We start from the raw sequence: 17,590 nt of genomic DNA on the forward strand, positions 1-17,590 counted from the left end.
CTAAAGATTTCTGATTGTACTTTTAATTTTTATTTCAATGATCCATTCTCTGTGTTTTCTTTCTTTCTGTCTGTCTGTCTGTCTGTCTTTTTAGGGCCGTACCCTCAGTATATGTATGTTCCCAGGCTAGGGGTTGAATCAGAGCTGCAGCTGCCGGCCTACACCACAGCCACAGCAATACGGGATCTGAGCCGAGTCTGTAACCTACACCACATCTCATGGCAATGCCGGATCCTTAACCCACTGAGCGAGGCCAGGGATTGAACCTGTGTCTTCATGGTTGCCAGTCGAGTTCGTTAACCACTAAGCTATGATGGGAGCTCCTCTGCATGCTTTCATATTACAGACTGCCTCTGATCCTCCATGGGATACAGATGGGGATTAATAAAGAAGAGCAGCACATGACCTTATTCCCTCAGCACCAGCTCTGAGGTTCTAAACTCAGCTTGACCAACAGGCTATGTGTCCTTGGACAAGTCACTTTAGGGACATTGTCATTTGCTGGCAGGTGAGCTGTTATGGGATTTGATTGTGTTCCTTCCTATTATTCTAACCCCTGAAGGGCATCCCCCAGTGCTGAAAATAACCGCAGGGTCGCAGGGTCGGGGGTCTGTTGCCTATACCCCTGAGGCTGCAGCAAGCTGGGATGTGGGCTGCTGGGGGTCACTGGGCCTGGGGTCAGGCTCCCCCAGCCACTGTGAGAGAGAAGTGGCTGCCCACCCCATGCAAGGAAGAGGGAGGAACCTAGGGTCCCCCACAGAGACCGGGCCCTGGGCCTCCAGCCTGAAGGACTTTGTGACCTGCCTGGGACCCCAGTGATGACACATCCCTGTCTGTACCCTCCCTGCCCTGCCCTCTCCTGGCTTCTGCTGTCATTTTGTTTATAAAGTAGTGAGCACCCACCCTCCCAAGGAGCATCCAGGACCCAGATGCTAATCTCAGCTGGAGGCAGGAGTGGGAACTCAGAGCAGCCACGTCCACTGTTGGGCGGGTGGGGAGGGAAGCTCAAGCCCTTGTTTGCAGCCAGCCCTGCCCTCCCGGAGTGCGTTTTGCATGTGGTCGTTGAACTTTGATTCGGTGACTCACGCTGGGGCATTGGCTTCGGCTCCCTCCCTCATCTGGCTGCTTTCTTCCTTTCCTTTTTTTTTCTTCTTCTAAGTGCAAAGCAAAAGTACCTTTGCAGCTGAACGTGACCGGTGAAAGGAAGTGGAAGCTTTGGCCCAACGTGGCTCCTCGGGGACACCTGGCAGGCTGGGAGGACAGTGGGTGACAGCTGCTGAGGGGAGCCCAGCGTCCACTCCGTCCACTCCGAGGGCCCCGAGCGAGACACGCCCTGCTGGTGAGTGCTCGTCCCCTGGCTGACTGTCAGTGTGACTTGGGTCCAGGGGTGTGAGGAGAGAGGCAGGAGGGAGGGCAGTTCTTGGATGAGTGGTGCCTGAGCAATCTCCTTTCCTTCAATACTTTGAGGGCTCAGAGGAAAAAACAATTAGATAAGCATCTTTAATTTCCTTTAGGTAAAATCTTGCTCATTTTAGCAAAATTGCATTTAATATCGAGAGGGCTTTTGTGGGAGAAAGATTAATCAGAGGAAACTCTCCAGTTTAAGGAAAAGCTCCTGCTGTGGTCTTTGAAGATGTTTTAATTTTATGAAATCAAAGGAACAGAACTCTCAGGCACATGTTAAACCTGTCTCCATGCTCTCGAAAGCATCTCCTAGACTTGGTATTGATTGGTGGGTGTCTGGTTTCCTGGCAGATCAGGAACGTGGGGCAGCCCCCTAACCTTATCTCTTCTAGAGGATGGTTCTGTGGGTTTCGAGAAGGACGCGGAAATAAGTCTTCCATGTTCCGATGGGACAGCAGTGAATATAATTTTGGCTAATTCCCTGGAGCCATTAGAATCTTCAGCTGTGCCTCCCAAGACTGTCACCTTCTTTCCAGGGCCAGATGTTGCCAAGTCCAGGGTAACAACAACTGACATATGAATAGGTTGGGAGTGGCATTTAGTGGAGGGATATGTTTTAAACTTTGCTTCAGAGTTACCCTGGGATATATCGATCAGGGTTGTAAATACTTGGGTGTACACTCAACCTACGGCAGTGCAGTAGAGCAGGGGAACAAGTTCGAGGGGAAAGCAAAGAGCCAAGCCAGTCCACCCAAGCTCATAGCGCATTATTCACAACAGGTAAATACTGGCAGCAACACACGTGTCCATGGATGGCTGAATGGATAAACACAGCATGTTATTTGCATGCAATGGAGTATTACTCAGCCTTAAAAAGGAAGGAGATTCTGACACCTGCTACAACACGGATAAGCTTTGGTGATAGTATGCCAAAGGAGATGAGCCAGTCACAGAAGGACAAACACTGTATGATGCCACTTAGACAAAGTACTGAGAGCAGTCAGATTCAGAAAGACACGATGGAGAACCAGGGTTGCCTGGGACTGAGGGAGGGGGAGGGGGAGCTGGTGTTTAATGGGGGCAGAGTTTCCCTCTGGGAAGATGAAAAGCCCTGGAGACGGATGGTGGTGATGGTTGCTTCGTACTGCTGAATTGCACACGCTAAAGATAGTTAACATCTTGTGAGTATTTTGCCACAATTAAAAAAAATTTAATTCCCTTAAAAAGCAAAAAGAAAAAAAGGCCAGACCAAAACCACAAATCTCATGGGCTGAAGTCTTGCCTCTCAGAGACTTCCTCAAACTCTGACAACCCCCTGAGGGCCTCTAGATCTGAGCTGAAAACTTCTGCATGGACTCTATTTAGAACTTTCTCCTCATGACGGTAGGACTTTCAGTGGGTGTCTGGGGTCTGTTTCTCTTGAGCTGGCAAAGGCGACCCCAGAATGGACTTGGGGGTCAGGGTCTGGTGTTGAATGTGCTTGTTCTGGCGCTGACATGCAGGCTGGCCTTGCTCCGAGCTCCCCCACCCCCACCCCCAGCGGCCCTGGGCCCACCCTGTGGTGGGCACGGGTGCCCTTGGGAGTCTAGGCTCTCCCACCCATTAGCTGTAGGATCTGGGGTAAGTCAGCAAAACCTTTCTGTCCCTCAGTTTCATTGCCTGCAACGGGAGCAATGAGGCTGCCCTTTCTGCCTGCCAGGGACTCTGGGATTTCCAAAGATGCCCTACAAGGAGGCACCTTGGAGTTCCCGCTGTGCTGCCATGGGATCGGTGACATCTCTTCAGCTCCAGGACGCAGGTTCGATCCCTGGCCTGGCACAGGGGGTTAAGAGATCGGCTTTGCCACAACTGCAGCAACTGTGGCTCAGATCAGATTCCTGGCTGGGGAACTCTGTATGCTTTGGGGTGGCCAAAAAAAGAAAAAAAAAGGAAAGAAAAAAGAAAGGAGGCCCCTTATAAAACCCGGTGCCCCCTTGAGCTGCCAGTCCTCTGCAGCTCTTATAGCCCTCTCATTTTCTCATGCTTTAGCTTTGCCCTTATTTTTTTTCCTCAGGGGCTCTGCTCAGTCAGAGGTTAGACCTTAGACTCCCATTGTTCATCCTGGGAGGCTCCCCCTTCCCCCCTTCCCCCCTCCCCTCTCCCCTCCCCTCCCCCTCCTCTCCTCCTCTCCTGTGAGCCTCCCTCTCCTCCTGCCCCTCCCCCTCCTCTCCTGGGAGTCTCCCCATCCCCCCTCTCCTGGGAGCGTTGCCTCCTCCGCCCCTTCCTCTCCTGGGAGCCTCCCCCTCCCCCCCACTCGGGAGCCTCTCCTCCCCCACCCTTCCCCCTCCCCCTCCCCTCCTGGGAGCCTCCCCCTCCCCCCTGCCCCTCTCCCTCCCCTCCTGGGAGCCTCCCCTCCCCGCCCCTCCCCTTCCTCTCTTGGGAGCCTCCCCCTCCCCCTCCCCTCCCCCGCCCCTCCCCCCGCCTCTCCCCCCGCCCCTCCCTCTCCTCTCCTGCCGTCCCGTCAGCGGAGCCCATCTCCACAGCCTTGCCCCTGCGCACAGGATGCTGTGCCGCGCTGACGACCGACGGTCAGAGCTCAGGAGACTTGGGAAGATTTTCCAAGTGTTACTAAACATCTGTGCGGTTTGTGACTTCCAGTCAAGATTGAGGAAGAAAACTGAGATGAAACTGTTCATATTTTCAGGTCTTAAAAATAGAAAGGAAGAAAGGAGCTGCTGGCATTGGTGCAGCTCAAAGGCCGTCACAGCTGAAGGGAGGGTTGTGACCTGCGGAGGCGCCGGAGAGCAGCCTCCCACCCAGCGGGCTCCCTTATTTAGACATTTTCAAAGGAAATGGAGTTACCTTAAAGTCTCAAAGGGGGTGCAAAAGCCTCGGAAGAAGGTGAATTCTTTCAGTTAATTTTGTGTAAAAACAGCCCCCTTTCCCACGCATAACCTTTCAAAAGTCTGCTCAGAAAAGGTGCTCTGGCCGTTCCCGTCGTGGCTCAGCGGTAATGAACCCGCTTAGCATCCATGAGGACTCGGGTTTGATCCCTGGCCTTGCTCAGTGGGTCGGGGATCTGGTGTGGGTGTGGCTGTGGCTGTGGTGTAGGCGGGCAGCTGCAGCTGCCATTCGATCCCTCCCTGGGACCTTCCATATGCTGCAAGTGCAGCCCTAAACAGGATTAAAAAAAAAAGAAGTTCTGTTGGAACGTGAGGGTTCTGGGGGTGCTGCCAAGGCCAGGGCCCCACTCCCACTCCCTACCCCAGGTGAAAGCCTCACGTTTTTTCATTTTGAAAATGCTCGTGTTTCTGTCAAAGTGGAATGCCAAGCTAGGAAACAAACTCGGACACTCCTTGTGTCTGTTACTCCGTGACCGGAGAGAAGTCACCTGACCCCAGCGTAGTTTGGCTTTTGCATTTCTGTGATGACAAGATGTTGTCTCTGCCCTGAACACAACTTATTTTGGGTATCCACTTATCTGGTCAATCTTTGCCCTTTACTGGCTGTGTAACCATTCCTCTGTACCACTCTGAGCCTCTGTATCATCTTCTGTAAGAAGGGAATGCTTTCATTTACCCGTCTTTTCCCTGAGAATACTAGGCCGGTCAAGTAAGCATCTCTGCAAGAAAGCTGTGGACACAACCAAGAGCTTTTATGTTTCTGTGCCTGTACTGTCTTTCTTCTCTTTCCTTCTCTCCCCTTTTAGTTCCCCTCTCTCTTTTCTTTCTCCTACCCCTCCTCTCAAGCTTCCCTTCAGCTCTCTCTCCCAAAACAAAATAAGTGCTAGGGTGCATGCATAAATCAGGGAGAGATGAAGGTGGGAGTGGCTGGGAGGGCTTCTTGGAGGAGGTGACGATGGGGTTAGGTCTGGTGGAGGAGGGACAGGTGCTCTGCAGAGGGAAGAGCCCAAGGGAAGGCCTAGGGCCCAGGGTTCTTCAGGGACAGTGAGCAACCCCTGGTGTGAGGCTGACCTGCCAGGCAGGTATGTCCCCTTCCTGCGTGGAGCCTGGGCCAAAGCTGGACCTTGGCTCAAAGGAACAACAGTCCTAAGAGAAAGGACAAGCCATGGATCAGGGAGTAGAAGGTGCGGCTGGACTAGAGATGGTGGCCACGGAGGCAGGCAAGGGGTTCGGGCTGGTGGTGAGGGGCTGGCCTCTTGTGCTAAAGGATTTGATGTCTACGCTGCACAGGGTGGAGGGACACGGGCATTTTAGGGGGACATGGAAGTCTTGGATCAGTGGACTAACTTGACTGAAGTTGAGGTGGGAATTCAGGGGAGGCGGCCCTCCCAGAGCCCTGGGGAGATTTGTGGCCCTTCTCCCACTGGGAGAGGCCAGCTTATCCTTGCTTGTGCAGCTCTGTGGGAGCCTCTCCAGCCTCTTCTTTCCCCAGCAAGGAAGATAAGTCGTTCCTCACCTGAGTTTTGAAAGCACATCTTATTTTTTTTTTTTTGTCTTTTTGTCTTTTTAGGGCCGCACCCTAGGCATGTGGAGGTTCCCAGGCTAGGGGTCGAATCGGAGCTGTAGCTGCCGGCCTACGCCAGAGCCAGAGCCACATGGAATCCGAGCCATGTCTCACGGCAACACCAGATCCTTAACCCACTGAGTGAGGCCAGGGATCAAACCTGCATCCTTATGGATGCAAGTCAAATTTGTTTTCTGCTGAGCCACGAGGGTGACTCCCAAAAGCAGTTTTCTAATCGTAAGTGTCGTGCTTCCTACCATCATGATGTATGGCTTGTCCTTTAGATATTTTGTCTGTTTTCCTGAGTAGGCTAGGGACAAACTGAAATTGGACTGTATTATTTTGTTTTTACAGAACTGGGTCCCAGCACAGGGTCAGGTGTCTAGCAGGTGATCAGTCAGTGTTTGTGACAGAAATGACTGATTGGGTGGTTGGATGGATGAGGGAACCATCGGGCCGTGGAGGTATGAGCGTGAAGGAGAGTGTGATTATGGGAAACGTCTAGCAAGTAGAATCAACCACTAGTTGGATGTCAAAATGAGGGAAAGGATGAGTCAAAGGTGATTTTGAGATTTCTTCTTTGGGCCTCTCGGGGATGCTATTCATTGAGATGGGAACCCAAGAAAAAATGTGCCAGGACGGAAGGTAATTTCAGCTTTGGACGTTTAGTAAATAAAAATCCAAGAAACTCCTCAGGAGGTGGACAGAGTCCAGCCCTGCCATCTGCCCAGGAACTTGGTGTCTTTCTCGTAGTCAACACAGGGTCAGAGGACGTTTCTAAGCAGGGGATGACGTGGTTGGCTTGTCCTGAAAATACAGAGCTGGCTGCAAACGGGGGCTGGGCCAGAAGGCACGGAGGAGGGACCCCCAGGAGGCTGTTGCTGCATATTGGGGGTGGGGTAAGGATGCAGGCAGGGCCTTTATCTCACAGATTTACAGCTGTGTGTGCCTGGTGCTTGGCAAGGGGTCTGGCCCGGAAGAGCAGTTGCGGGCTCATCCATCTAGGGGCTGAGGGGCATGAGGGCAAGGGAAGACAGCCTGGGCAGGACCCCATCATTGAACTAGAGAGCAGAGTAAGGGAAGAGCCGGAAAGACTTCGGAGAAGACTCTGGCCAGATCGTACATCCCAGGGGAGGAGAGCATTTCAAGGACAAGGTGGTCCAAAATGTTTTGATTTAAAATCACAAGTAAGGGAGTGGCCCCCAGAGTCAGGAGCAGCAGAGAGGTTGCATAAGGGAAGGAATGTGAAGATGCTATTGGGTTTGGCAGTTAGGAGGCCATCGGTGGCCTTGGGGGCAGTTTTGGTGGTTCAGCAGTCAGTGGGCTGACAAGTGGAGGCTGCTGCAGAGGCCCTCCGTCCAGGAGGTTGGCTGACAAATGCCTTTGACCTGCCAGCCCCAGACATTGTGAGTTCTGTTTGGGTTCCACCACCATGGGGAGAAGCCCTGTGAGAGAAGGGGCCGGCATGCTGGGAACCCAGGAGAGAGAATGCTGCAGAGGATGCCAACAGAGACTAGATCCTAAAGGACCTGTAATACTGAGAAGAGGATGGGGTGAAATGACAGATGGACAGATGTGTGTGAGTGTGCACAACGTGTGATTTGTAATGGAGAAATCGAAGGCCATCTAAATTTCCATCATTTGGCTTATGGATAAACACCCTTCATTCATTCATTCAATAAATATGTGTTAATATTCAGCTGTGCCAGACTCTGTCCTAAATGCTGGGGATATGATAGGCAGTAGAACAGATAAACCAGCAGGGAAAGATTTCCAAAATGCATGTTAATTTTTATTACTTGTTTATAGTTTTTACATGTAATGTATGTAGATTTTTAGGGCTGCATGTTTGGCATATGGAAGTTCCTGGGCTAAGAGTCAAATCAGAGCTGCAGCCACCAGCCTATACTACAGCCACAGCAACGCAGGATCCTTAACACACTGAGCAAGGTCAGGGATCAAACCCGCATCCTCATGGTTACCAGTCTGATTTGTTACAGCTGAGCCACAATGGGAACTCTTGTTTTTTTTTGAAATGTAACTCTTATACCAGATTTACATGTTCTGCATACAAATGAGAAGGTACTAAAAAACATGTATTCTGTTGTCCACAAAATATGTTTAAACGCTATTACTGGTTTTGAATACTCTCTTAATTTTTATATTTTTTTATATTCTTTTTTAAATTACAGTATAGTTGACTTACAATGTTGTGCCAATTTCTGCTGTAGAGCAACTTGACCCAGTCACACATTCCCTTTCTTATATTATCTTCCATCGTGGTCTATCCCATGAGACTGGATATATAGTTTCCTGTGCTGTACAGTAGGACCTCACTGCTTATCTATTCTAGATGTAATAGTTTGCAAAATGCATTTTTAATAAGAAAAGCAGGGAGTTCCCGTCGTGGCACAGTGGTTAACGAATCCGACTAGGAACCATGAGGTTGCGGGTTCGGTCCCTGCCCTTGCTCAGTGGGTTAACGATCCGGTGTTGCCGTGAGCTGTGGTGTAGGTTGCAGACGAGGCTCAGATCCCGAGTTGCTGTGGCTCTGGCGTAGGCCGGTGGCTACGGCTCCAATTAGACCCCTAGCCCGGGAACCTCCGTATGCCGCGGGAGCGGCCCAAGAAACAGCAAAAAGACAAAAAAAAAAAAAAAAAAAAAAGAAAGAAAAGCAAGTTGCTGGGCAATACAGACAGTATGATACTTTTTATGTAAAACAACCTCCCAAAAACAGTATATATGTGTATCTACTAGATATTGCAAGTAAATGCATCAAAAAAGCGCTAGAAGGTGGTGGGAGAGACAAGTGTGATTTGGGGTATGTATGAAGAGACATTGTATCTTCTTGTTTGTTCTACTTCCTCATTGTTTCAATTTTTCACTGTATTTATAGTTTCATGATTATTTCTGTATTTTAAAAGGTTTTTTGAAAGATGTAGGACTTTGTGAGTAGAAAAGAGAGCGGGACCCAGTCCAGAGTGTTCCTTTTGGTTTAGTCATCTTTTTCTTATAAACATCTGTCAGGCTGCGGTACCTCGCCCCCAATCCCCACTCCCACAGAGATGTAGGCCAGCCAGTGATGGCTGAGTGGAAAGGGTCAAATGTGGGCTAGGATCTTCTGGTTTTGTTTTTGTTTTTAGGGCCTCATGTACAGCATATGGAAATTCCCGGGCCAGCCTACAACACAGCCACAGATCCGAGCTGCATCTTCAACCTATGCTGCAGCTTGCTGCAGTGCTGGATCCTTAACCCACTGAGTGAGGCCAGGGATCGAACCTGCATCTTTTTGGTTCTTAACCTGCTGAGCAACAATAGGAACTCCCAGGATCTTCTATTTTAGAAGTTCAGTATGACCTGAATTAATTGCTAGGGAAAGCTGTGCCAGTGCATAGAGTTGAATTTAGGTCTGAACGTTGTGTTTCTGGGAATAGAATTCACCAGGGGGGTATTTTCCCCTGTTCAAGCTGAGGGGCTATATTAGTTTACTTGGGCTGTCATAACACAATAACCACAGACTTGGTATTTATTTTATATTTTATTTATATACATATTTTTGTAAACATAAATATATAATATATAATCTAATATGTATATTTAGTATAGATAAATATATAAATATGCATACAACTGGCCCTTTGTATCCTCAAACCCAACCAATTGTGGATTAAAAATGGGAAAAAAAATTCCAGAAATTTCCAAAAAGCAGAACTTGAATTTGTTGCACACTGGCAACTATTTACATGGTATTACATTGTAGTTACAACTACTTACATGGCATTTACCTTGTATTAGGTATTATAAGTAATCCAGAGAGGTTTTAAAGTATTCAGGTGTATGTGGGAGGTTATATATAAATACTATGCCATTTTATATAAGGGACCTGAGCATCTGCAGAGTTTGGTATCTTTGGGGGTCCGGGAATCTTTTGGGGGGTCCCCCTCATCTCACCTCACACAGGATGATGTTATAGGCATATTTAAAAAAAAATAACTTACTGCTATTATTCTTATTATCTTATAGTTCTGGTGGCTAGAAGTCTGAGACCACGGTGTTGGCAGGGCTTGTTTCTTCTGAGGCCTGTTTCCTGAGTTGGTAGATGGCCTTGCCCCGCCATGTCTTTTTTTTTTTTTTTTTTTTGGCTTTTTAGGGCCACACCCATGGCATATGGAGGTTCCCAGGCTAGGGGTTGAATCCGAGCTGCAGCTGCTGGCCTACACCACAGCCACAGCAACGCCAGATCCGAGCTGTGTCTGTGACCTACACCACCGCTCATGGCAATGCTGGATCCTTAACCCACTGAGTGAGGCCAGGGATCAAACCCAAGTCCTCATGGATACTAGTTGTATTCGTTTCCACTGGGCTGAGACGGGACCTCCCCACTCATTGTCTTCACCTGGCTTTCCCCCTGTACCCATCTGTATCCCAAACTCCTTTTATAAGGACACAGTCCTCTGGGGTGAGGACTGACCCCATTTTAAGCCCTTGTCTCCAAGTCCAGTCACATCCCGAGAGGCTGGGTGATAGGCTTCACCGTGTGAATGTGGAGGGGACACAAATTCAGACATAACAGAACCTTAGAAACATTTTTCTGGCCTGGGCGCACAGGTCCCGTGGGCCTCTGGCCAGTCATCCTGGTGGGGACCATGAGTGGGGTCCTGGGAGAGCCCACTAATAAAGCAGTGCATCTGGGGCTCCCCAACCATAGTGAGAAACTGAAAATCCCCAGGGGACGGGGCCTCCACATGATTTCCTGACAGATAAGGCGGGAGGGAGCTGGTAACTTGCCCTCAGTGACCCCACAGCCTCGCTGCCCAGAAAACACCTGATCGTGCCTCCTCTCTCTAGCTCATGCCGCGGGGCTCTGCCAGGAGGAAGCCGGCGGCAGGACCCTCGCCGGAGGCCCAGCTGGTACAGCATGGAGCGCTCAAGGAAGATGGAGTTCTTCCAGAAGCTGGGCTACGGCCGGGAGGATGTGCTCAGGGTGCTGGACAAGCTGGGTGAGGATGCTCTGGTGAATGACGTGCTGCAGGAGCTGATCCAGACTGGCAGCCGCCCCAGCGCCCACCAGAGCAGTGCTGCACCTGCGCCCCTGCTTGTCCCCAGGGGCTGCTGCGGGACCCCGGACTCCGCCCAGCGCGGGCTGGCGGTGGACCTGGAGCAGGAGAGCGGATGCCCAGCCAGTTCCTTGCGACCCATAGTGATCGACGGCAGCAACGTGGCAATGAGGTAGCTTTCTTCATCCCGGAGCCGCGGTTTGGGAGCCTTGCTCCTCTTCTTGGTGGTTTGGTCCAAAGAGCTTTGGGGCGAATGGACGGGGCTTGGAATCCCCGTTCCATCCCGCAGTAGCTGTGTGGCCTTCAGTAAGTCAGTTAACCCCTCTGAGCCTCCCTTTCTCCCTCTGTAACGTTGGTCTACAACCTCCTTAGAAGGAAGCCATAAGAACTGGAGCTGCGTGAAATGTCTAGGGCAGTCCCTGACACAGAGAAAGGGTTCACCTAACTGGTACACTGACTCAGAGCCAGGCCCTCCTGGGAGGGTGGCAGGGATAATCCCAGAGGAGCCCAGGCCTGGGCCTTGGCCAACCTGGCTTCTGGAGCCTGTCCCTAACCAGCTGCGCGACTCTGGGAAAGCTGGGGCATCTCTTTTCCTCTTCTGTGACACAGGCCAAGAGATGGCTCTTCAGTTTCCCTCAAAGGTATGAGAACCAGATGGGAAAATGTCCTTGAACTACACTGGGAGCCCTCTGCTGGGGGTTGTGAGCCGCCAAGTTGGGGTTCCCTGGGCAGGTTTGGGAGGTGTGCCTCTCCCCGCCCCCCACCAGCTTCAGAGGCAGCTATTCTTTTGGTATATTGGCATCTTTGTGTGTTTCAGTGATGAAAGCTTCACACCCATCTCCTTATCGGTCCTGGAGAGGCTAATTCAGCTGAGAGGGAATCTCTGCAGCCTCACCCACACTCTCTGCTGGGCACCGTGGGCACTTTGCCCAAACAAGTTCATTATTCTACTGCTTGGCTGAACTACAGTCCAGCAAAGGCAGAGCCATAGGAAGTCAGCCATTCACAGCTGCAAAGCTGAGCCATGCTGGGAATGGAGAAAAGCAGTGTTAGGGGATGTGTGAGGGGGTGTTAATGGGTGTGAGTGGATGTATCAGCAGGCAGTGGAGCCCTGCTTTCTCCCTTCGGTCTAGGTGCCGGTCCTCAGGTCTCTAAAACATTCTCAGATACACTCCATGTAGGCACCAGGTAGGTGAGCCTTGGAAAGCCTGCCTAATTCAAGATATGTGGTGGAGTTAAAGGGATTTTTAAGAATCCAATAGGTTCTGAGAGTCCTAGAAAGAAAGTCTGCATTTTTTTTTTTTTTTTTTTTTTTTTGCTGTTCCCAAGGCATGGGGAAGTGCCTGGGCCAGCGATCGAACCCTTACCACAGCATCAGCCTGAGCCACAGCAATGCCAACACTGGATCCTTCACCCATTGAGCCACCAGGGAACTCCTGCTGGGTTTTGAGAGGTAGTCTGGCCTCTGGTGATCTGGTCTGGATGAGGCACTTCTCCCTCTGGGCGTCCATAGAAAGATAATGACTTACATTTAAAGTAAGATGATGTGGAGTTCCTGGTGACCTAGTGGTTAAGGATCTGACATTGTCACTGCTGTAGTTCGGGTCACTGCTATGGCTCAGGTTCAATCCCTGGCCCGGGAAATTCTGCATGCTGTAGGTGAGGCCAAAAACACAAACCAAACAAACAAAAAGGAAAATGATAACGCTTAAATTGAAGCCTTAAGATGACATTGGCTCTCCAAAAGAGCAGAATGGCTGAAGGGTAAAAAAAAATTTCTTCAGATGCTACAGGAAAGTGGAGGCATTCTCTCTTTGGGGATAATTTTTAAGGAATGGTTATAATAGGGTGGTGGTGGAGGGTTTTCTTTTGATGAAAGTCTCTGTTGCTGCTTGGAATTCAAATTTAAACCACATCCTCTATTTGCACATGACCATGATGTGTTCTGGGTAAATCCACTTAATCCTGCTCCACCCCCATGTCCTGCAATTGCAATCAGTCTAGTCCCTTCATGCCCAATCTGTGTGGGTTGCAAATAGAAGCCATCCCTCTGGCTTATTATGAAGAATGTGTCAGAATGTTAATTCTTTCACACACAAGCTGCCTAAAAACCACCTCAACTAACCAGAACATATGTATTGTGTATGTTCTTGGTGTGTGTACGTCCATGTGTACACAGACGCACAAACATCCCCTCCCCTGCCTCCTGCATCCCAGTAGTTAGGGGGGAAAAAAGAGAAACTGCATGGCCACTAACTGATGGGTGGGACTGAGTTTGTTCATAGGCACGTCTGGGAGAGAGTTGGGGGTCTGACGCTCAGCTCCACCCCTCTCCTTCTCCTACAGTAAAGCCTCCCGTGTCTTCCAACAGAGTTTCAGTAGGACCTCTGACCTTAGGCTCTGCCAGATCCTTGGTTGTGAAGGATGGAGCCTAGTTCGGGGTGCACCTTTGAAGAGAAGGGACGGTTGAGACCCAGCGTGATGTCTAATTGTTATCTGTTAACCTCAAAACTCAGTTAACCTCAGAACCATAGTTTCTGAAAATTCTCCTTCGCTGAGGTTTTATAGTATCGTTGATGCTGCCATTCTCTTTTTTTGAAGATGTTGCGACTTCATGCGATGTCTGGTTCTGGAAGGAGCAGAGAGGGGGTTAAAAGACAGGCTGGGATACTTGTCTTTTCTGCCCCGAGCACACTAGAAGCATCTTCTGTTGGCAGTGCCATCCTGTAGGGTGCCTGTTGCTGAATTGCCAACTGTGGCTCAGTTCCCTGGAGCCTGGGGCAGCGTCTGCCTTTGCTCACAGAGAACAACAGCCTGATTTTTCAGCCACAGTCGTTTTTTGTTTTTGATTTTTCATTTTTGGCCGCTCCATGGCGTATAGAGTTCCTGACTAGGGATCAAATCCAAACTGCAGCCGTGGCAACACTGTTTCCTTTAACCCACTGTGCAGGGCTGGGGATTGAACCTATGTCCCCAATGAACCTGCGTCCTGGTGCTGCAGAGTTGCCTAGGATCCCATTGCGCCGCAGCGGGAGTTCCATCAGCCACATTCTTTTTTCCCCACGTTGCCTTTGGGAAGTTGTGTTTCAGTGGATCCTTAAAGCCCAAAATCTGTATTAGTATCTATTGCTGCTGTAACAAATGACCACACAAATGTAGTGACTTAACACAGATTTATTGTCTTGTAATTCTGGAGGTCGGGAGTCTGGTGTACGTCTTCCTGGGCTAAAATCAATGTGTCGGCAGAGCTGTGTTTCCTTCTGGAAGGTCTAGAGGAGGATGTGTTTTCTTGCCTTTTCCAGCTTCTAGAGGCCACTTGCATTCCTTGGCTTGTGGTCTCTTCCATCTTCAAAGCCACCAATGACCTGAAATGATACTCAAAATGGGGAATCTGTATTCATATATATAGTTCCCTGGGGAGAAGATCAGCAGCTTTCAGTAGACATTTAGAGGGTCTGTGATCCTCCAAATGTAAAGACCCGCTAAAGTAGAATGAGCGATTATAGATGATGTCATGATTTACGGGAGGCGCTAAAGTCTCTGTTAGAACAGAGACTGTTAGAGGGGTCATTTGTCCTTGCCTCTGACCATCTCAGTTGAGAGAGGAAGAAGCACCAGAAGGGCCTCGATGCGCTTGGCCAAGGTCAGTGCTGGCTCTGTCAGACCCTGGCTTTCATCCTTGAGCTCTGACTATGCCAAGACTGTGGAAGTGTCCATGGACTCCTCTCCTCAGAGCCTCAGAATGTGTAGCCCAAGGCTCTTTGCAGTGGCTGAACCCAGTAGGCCTGGGATGGCTACTGTCTGGAGGCTGGAAGTGAGGATCACTGGCCAAGTGCCTTTATTTATTATTATTATTATTTATTTATTATTATTATTTTTTTCTTTTTTGGCTGCCCCGAAGCATATGGAGTTCCCGAGCTAGGGATCAGATCTGAGCCTCAGCTGAGATCTACACCACAGCTGTGGCAACGCTGGATCCCCAACCTGCTGTGCCAGGCCAGGGATAGACCCTGTGTCCCAGAGATGCAGCCGATCCCGCCGCGGGCCCCATGGGGGACTCCTCACATGCTTCTCAAAAGAAGTGGCAATGTGTTTGGAGCACACAAGATAGGCCCGTTTTTATTTTTGTTTTTGTTTTGCCACACCCACGGCATGCAGAAATTCCCCAACCAGGGATCAAAATTGAGCCACAGAAGTGACAATGCTGTATCCTTAACCACTAGGCCACCAAGGGACGCCAAGCGTTGGCCTATTTTATGAAACACATTCTGTTCAAGTCATTTCAATAGAACCGCACCACTCAACTCAAAAAACCTCCCATCGCCTCTCTGTAGCAACAAAAGGCGTCTGTTTGGCTCTCCTAAGCAGGAGCCATGGCTTCACTTATGCTCTCCTAGATGGGGGTCAACTTCAGTGAGAATTCTAAGTTGCAGAGGTGAGCACACAAGGTGGGGACCTGGGAAAATCAGCCTTTGGCTTGCCTGTAGTTGTGCCGCATCCCTTGTATTTTTGGAGGAAACCAGGGAGGTCAGAAGCAGGGGGACAGAACATGGGGCTTAAAGTCCAAAGATCTGATTTCTGACCTCTAGCCTGGGGCTGCCCATAGACCTGCTGTGAGGATGGAAGGTTCTTTACCGCACTGTCCAATGCAGTGGCCGCCTGCTACACGGGACCACTGAGCACTGGAAATGTGGCTGGTGTGGCAGAGAAGCTGAATTTCCTGTTTTATTTCTTTCGAGTTAACTTGAATCTAAGTGTAAACAGCCCCATAGGGTGTCTACCTAAGACTCAGGACAGTTCTAGGTCCTCAGCTTCGCTGCTGTGTGGCCTTTGTGTGAGTGACCTGACTTTTTCTGAGCCCTGTTTATACACTTAAGAAGTTGGACTAAGTAATAATAATCTTTTTTCCTGTGATTTTTTATTTTAATTTTTTTCATTTTTAAAAGTTTTATGGAAGTACAGTTGACCTACAGGGTTGTAATCATTTCTGCTCTAATAATAATCTTAAGTGGCTTTTCTTCTCTAACATTCTAAGATTCAGGGTGATTATTTTACACATGTGTGAAGGAAATAAATGCATTCTTCCTGTAAAGGAATTTCTCTCCTTTGGCTGAGGTTCAGAGAGAGTCAGTTATTTGCCCAAGGTCACAGAGCAATAAGTGCCATGCTCTGGATTCAGTGCTTTTTCCAAAGCCCTTCATTTCCTCTGGCACCGTGTGTCTTTGGGCTGCAAATTCCATGGATCTTTGACCCCACAGGCGCTTTTTTTTTTTTTTTTTTTTGTCTATTTAGGGCTGCACCCATGGCATATGTAAGTTCCCAGGCCAGGAGTCAAATCAGAGCTACAGCTGCCAGCCTACGCCACAGCCACAGCAATGCCAGATCTGAGCCAAGTCAGTTACCTACACCACAACTCACAGCTCATGAAAATGCCAGACCCTTAACCCACTGGGCTAGGCCAGAGATCGAACTTGCGTCCTCATGGATACTAGTTGGATTCGTTACTGCTGAGTGATGATGGGAACTCCCTCCACAGGCTTTTATTCTGGGGCCGGAGCCTACCTGTGTTGCCCAGAGCCCTCCCCACTCGTGATGAGCCCCAGATGTGCCCACTCGAGACAGGACACACTAGACGCCACTTCTTTACCAGGGGCCTCTCCTGCAGCTACCAGCCTGTTGGGAATCCTCGGAAGGTCATATGTGCATTGAGTGGCAGCTCTGATTGGCCAGCAGCACAGAGACCGATTTCCAAGCATAGTCTTCACCCCTTCAGGGGTGTGTGTGTGTGTGTGTGTGCACGCATGCACACACATGCGGGAGAGGGGGAGATGGGAGCTGAACACTGGAATCACTGTACACTTGGCCTTAAGAAAAAGGTCCTGGAGTTCCCTTTGTGGCTCAGCGGTTAACTAGGACTCATGAGGACAGGTGTTCAATCCCTGGCCTCTCTCAGTGGGTTAAGGAGCTGTGCTTTAGGTCACAGACGAGGCTCGGATCCCACATTGCTGTGGCTGTGTTGTAGGCCAGCCGCTGTAGCTCTGATTTGACTCCTAGCCTGGAAACTTCCGTATGCCTCAGATGCAGCCCTAAAAAGCCAAAAAAAAAAAAAAAAAAAAAGTCCAGTAGGTTTATTTATCTATTTATTTTGCTTTTTAGGGCTGCACCCAAGGCATATGTAAGTTCCCAGGCCAGGGATTGAATCCGAGTTACAGCTGCCAACTTACGCCACAGTCACAGCAACACAGAATCCGAGCTGCGTCTGCGATCTTCATCACAGCTCATGGCAACGCCGGATCCTTAACTCACTGATCGAGGCCAGGGATCAAACCTGCAACCTCATGGATACTAGTCAGGTTCATAATCTGCTGAGCCACAATGGCAACTCCCAGGAGGTATTTTTTGTTGTTGTTGTTGTTGTTGTTGTTGTTGTTGCTATTTCTTGGGCCGCTCCCGCGGCATATGGAGGTTCCCAGGCTAGGGGTCTAATTGGAGCTGTAGCCACCGGCCTACGCCAGAGCCACAGCAACGCGGGATCCGAGCCTCATCTGCAACTTACACCACAGCTCACGGCAACGCTGGATCCTTAACCCAGTGAGCAAGGGCAGGGACCGAACCCGCAACCTCATGGTTCCTAGTCGGATTCGTTAACCACTGCGCCACGACGGGAACTCCGTAGGAGGTAT

The 17,590-nt window shown here is 49.9% G+C and overlaps 1 protein-coding gene across 3 annotated transcripts in view; it reads left to right on the top strand.

Moving 5' to 3' along the window:
* The first annotated feature begins 1,079 nt into the window (after positions 1–1,079).
* Positions 1,080–17,590, top strand: part of ZC3H12D (zinc finger CCCH-type containing 12D) — a 35,413-nt gene continuing 18,902 nt past the window's right edge. Inside the window, exons 1-2 of one of the 3 annotated variants that reach the window (XM_003121158.5) lie at positions 1,080–1,339; positions 10,699–11,079. In XM_003121158.5, the coding sequence (XP_003121206.2) occupies positions 10,769–11,079 (311 nt within the window). In that variant the 5' untranslated portion in view covers positions 1,080–1,339; positions 10,699–10,768. Of the gene's footprint in view, positions 1,340–2,686; positions 2,788–4,152; positions 4,285–10,698; positions 11,080–17,590 lie in introns of those variants that run through there. The other 2 variants (XM_005659155.4, XM_013992498.3) reach the window with 2 other exon arrangements.

Source organism: Sus scrofa, chromosome 1 (assembly GCF_054392235.1).
Source record: "Sus scrofa isolate SSC_HxYL_T2T_F1_AM1 chromosome 1, Sscrofa_HxYL_maternal_Yorkshire_Landrace_v2.0, whole genome shotgun sequence".
Lineage (NCBI taxonomy): Eukaryota > Metazoa > Chordata > Mammalia > Artiodactyla > Suidae > Sus > Sus scrofa.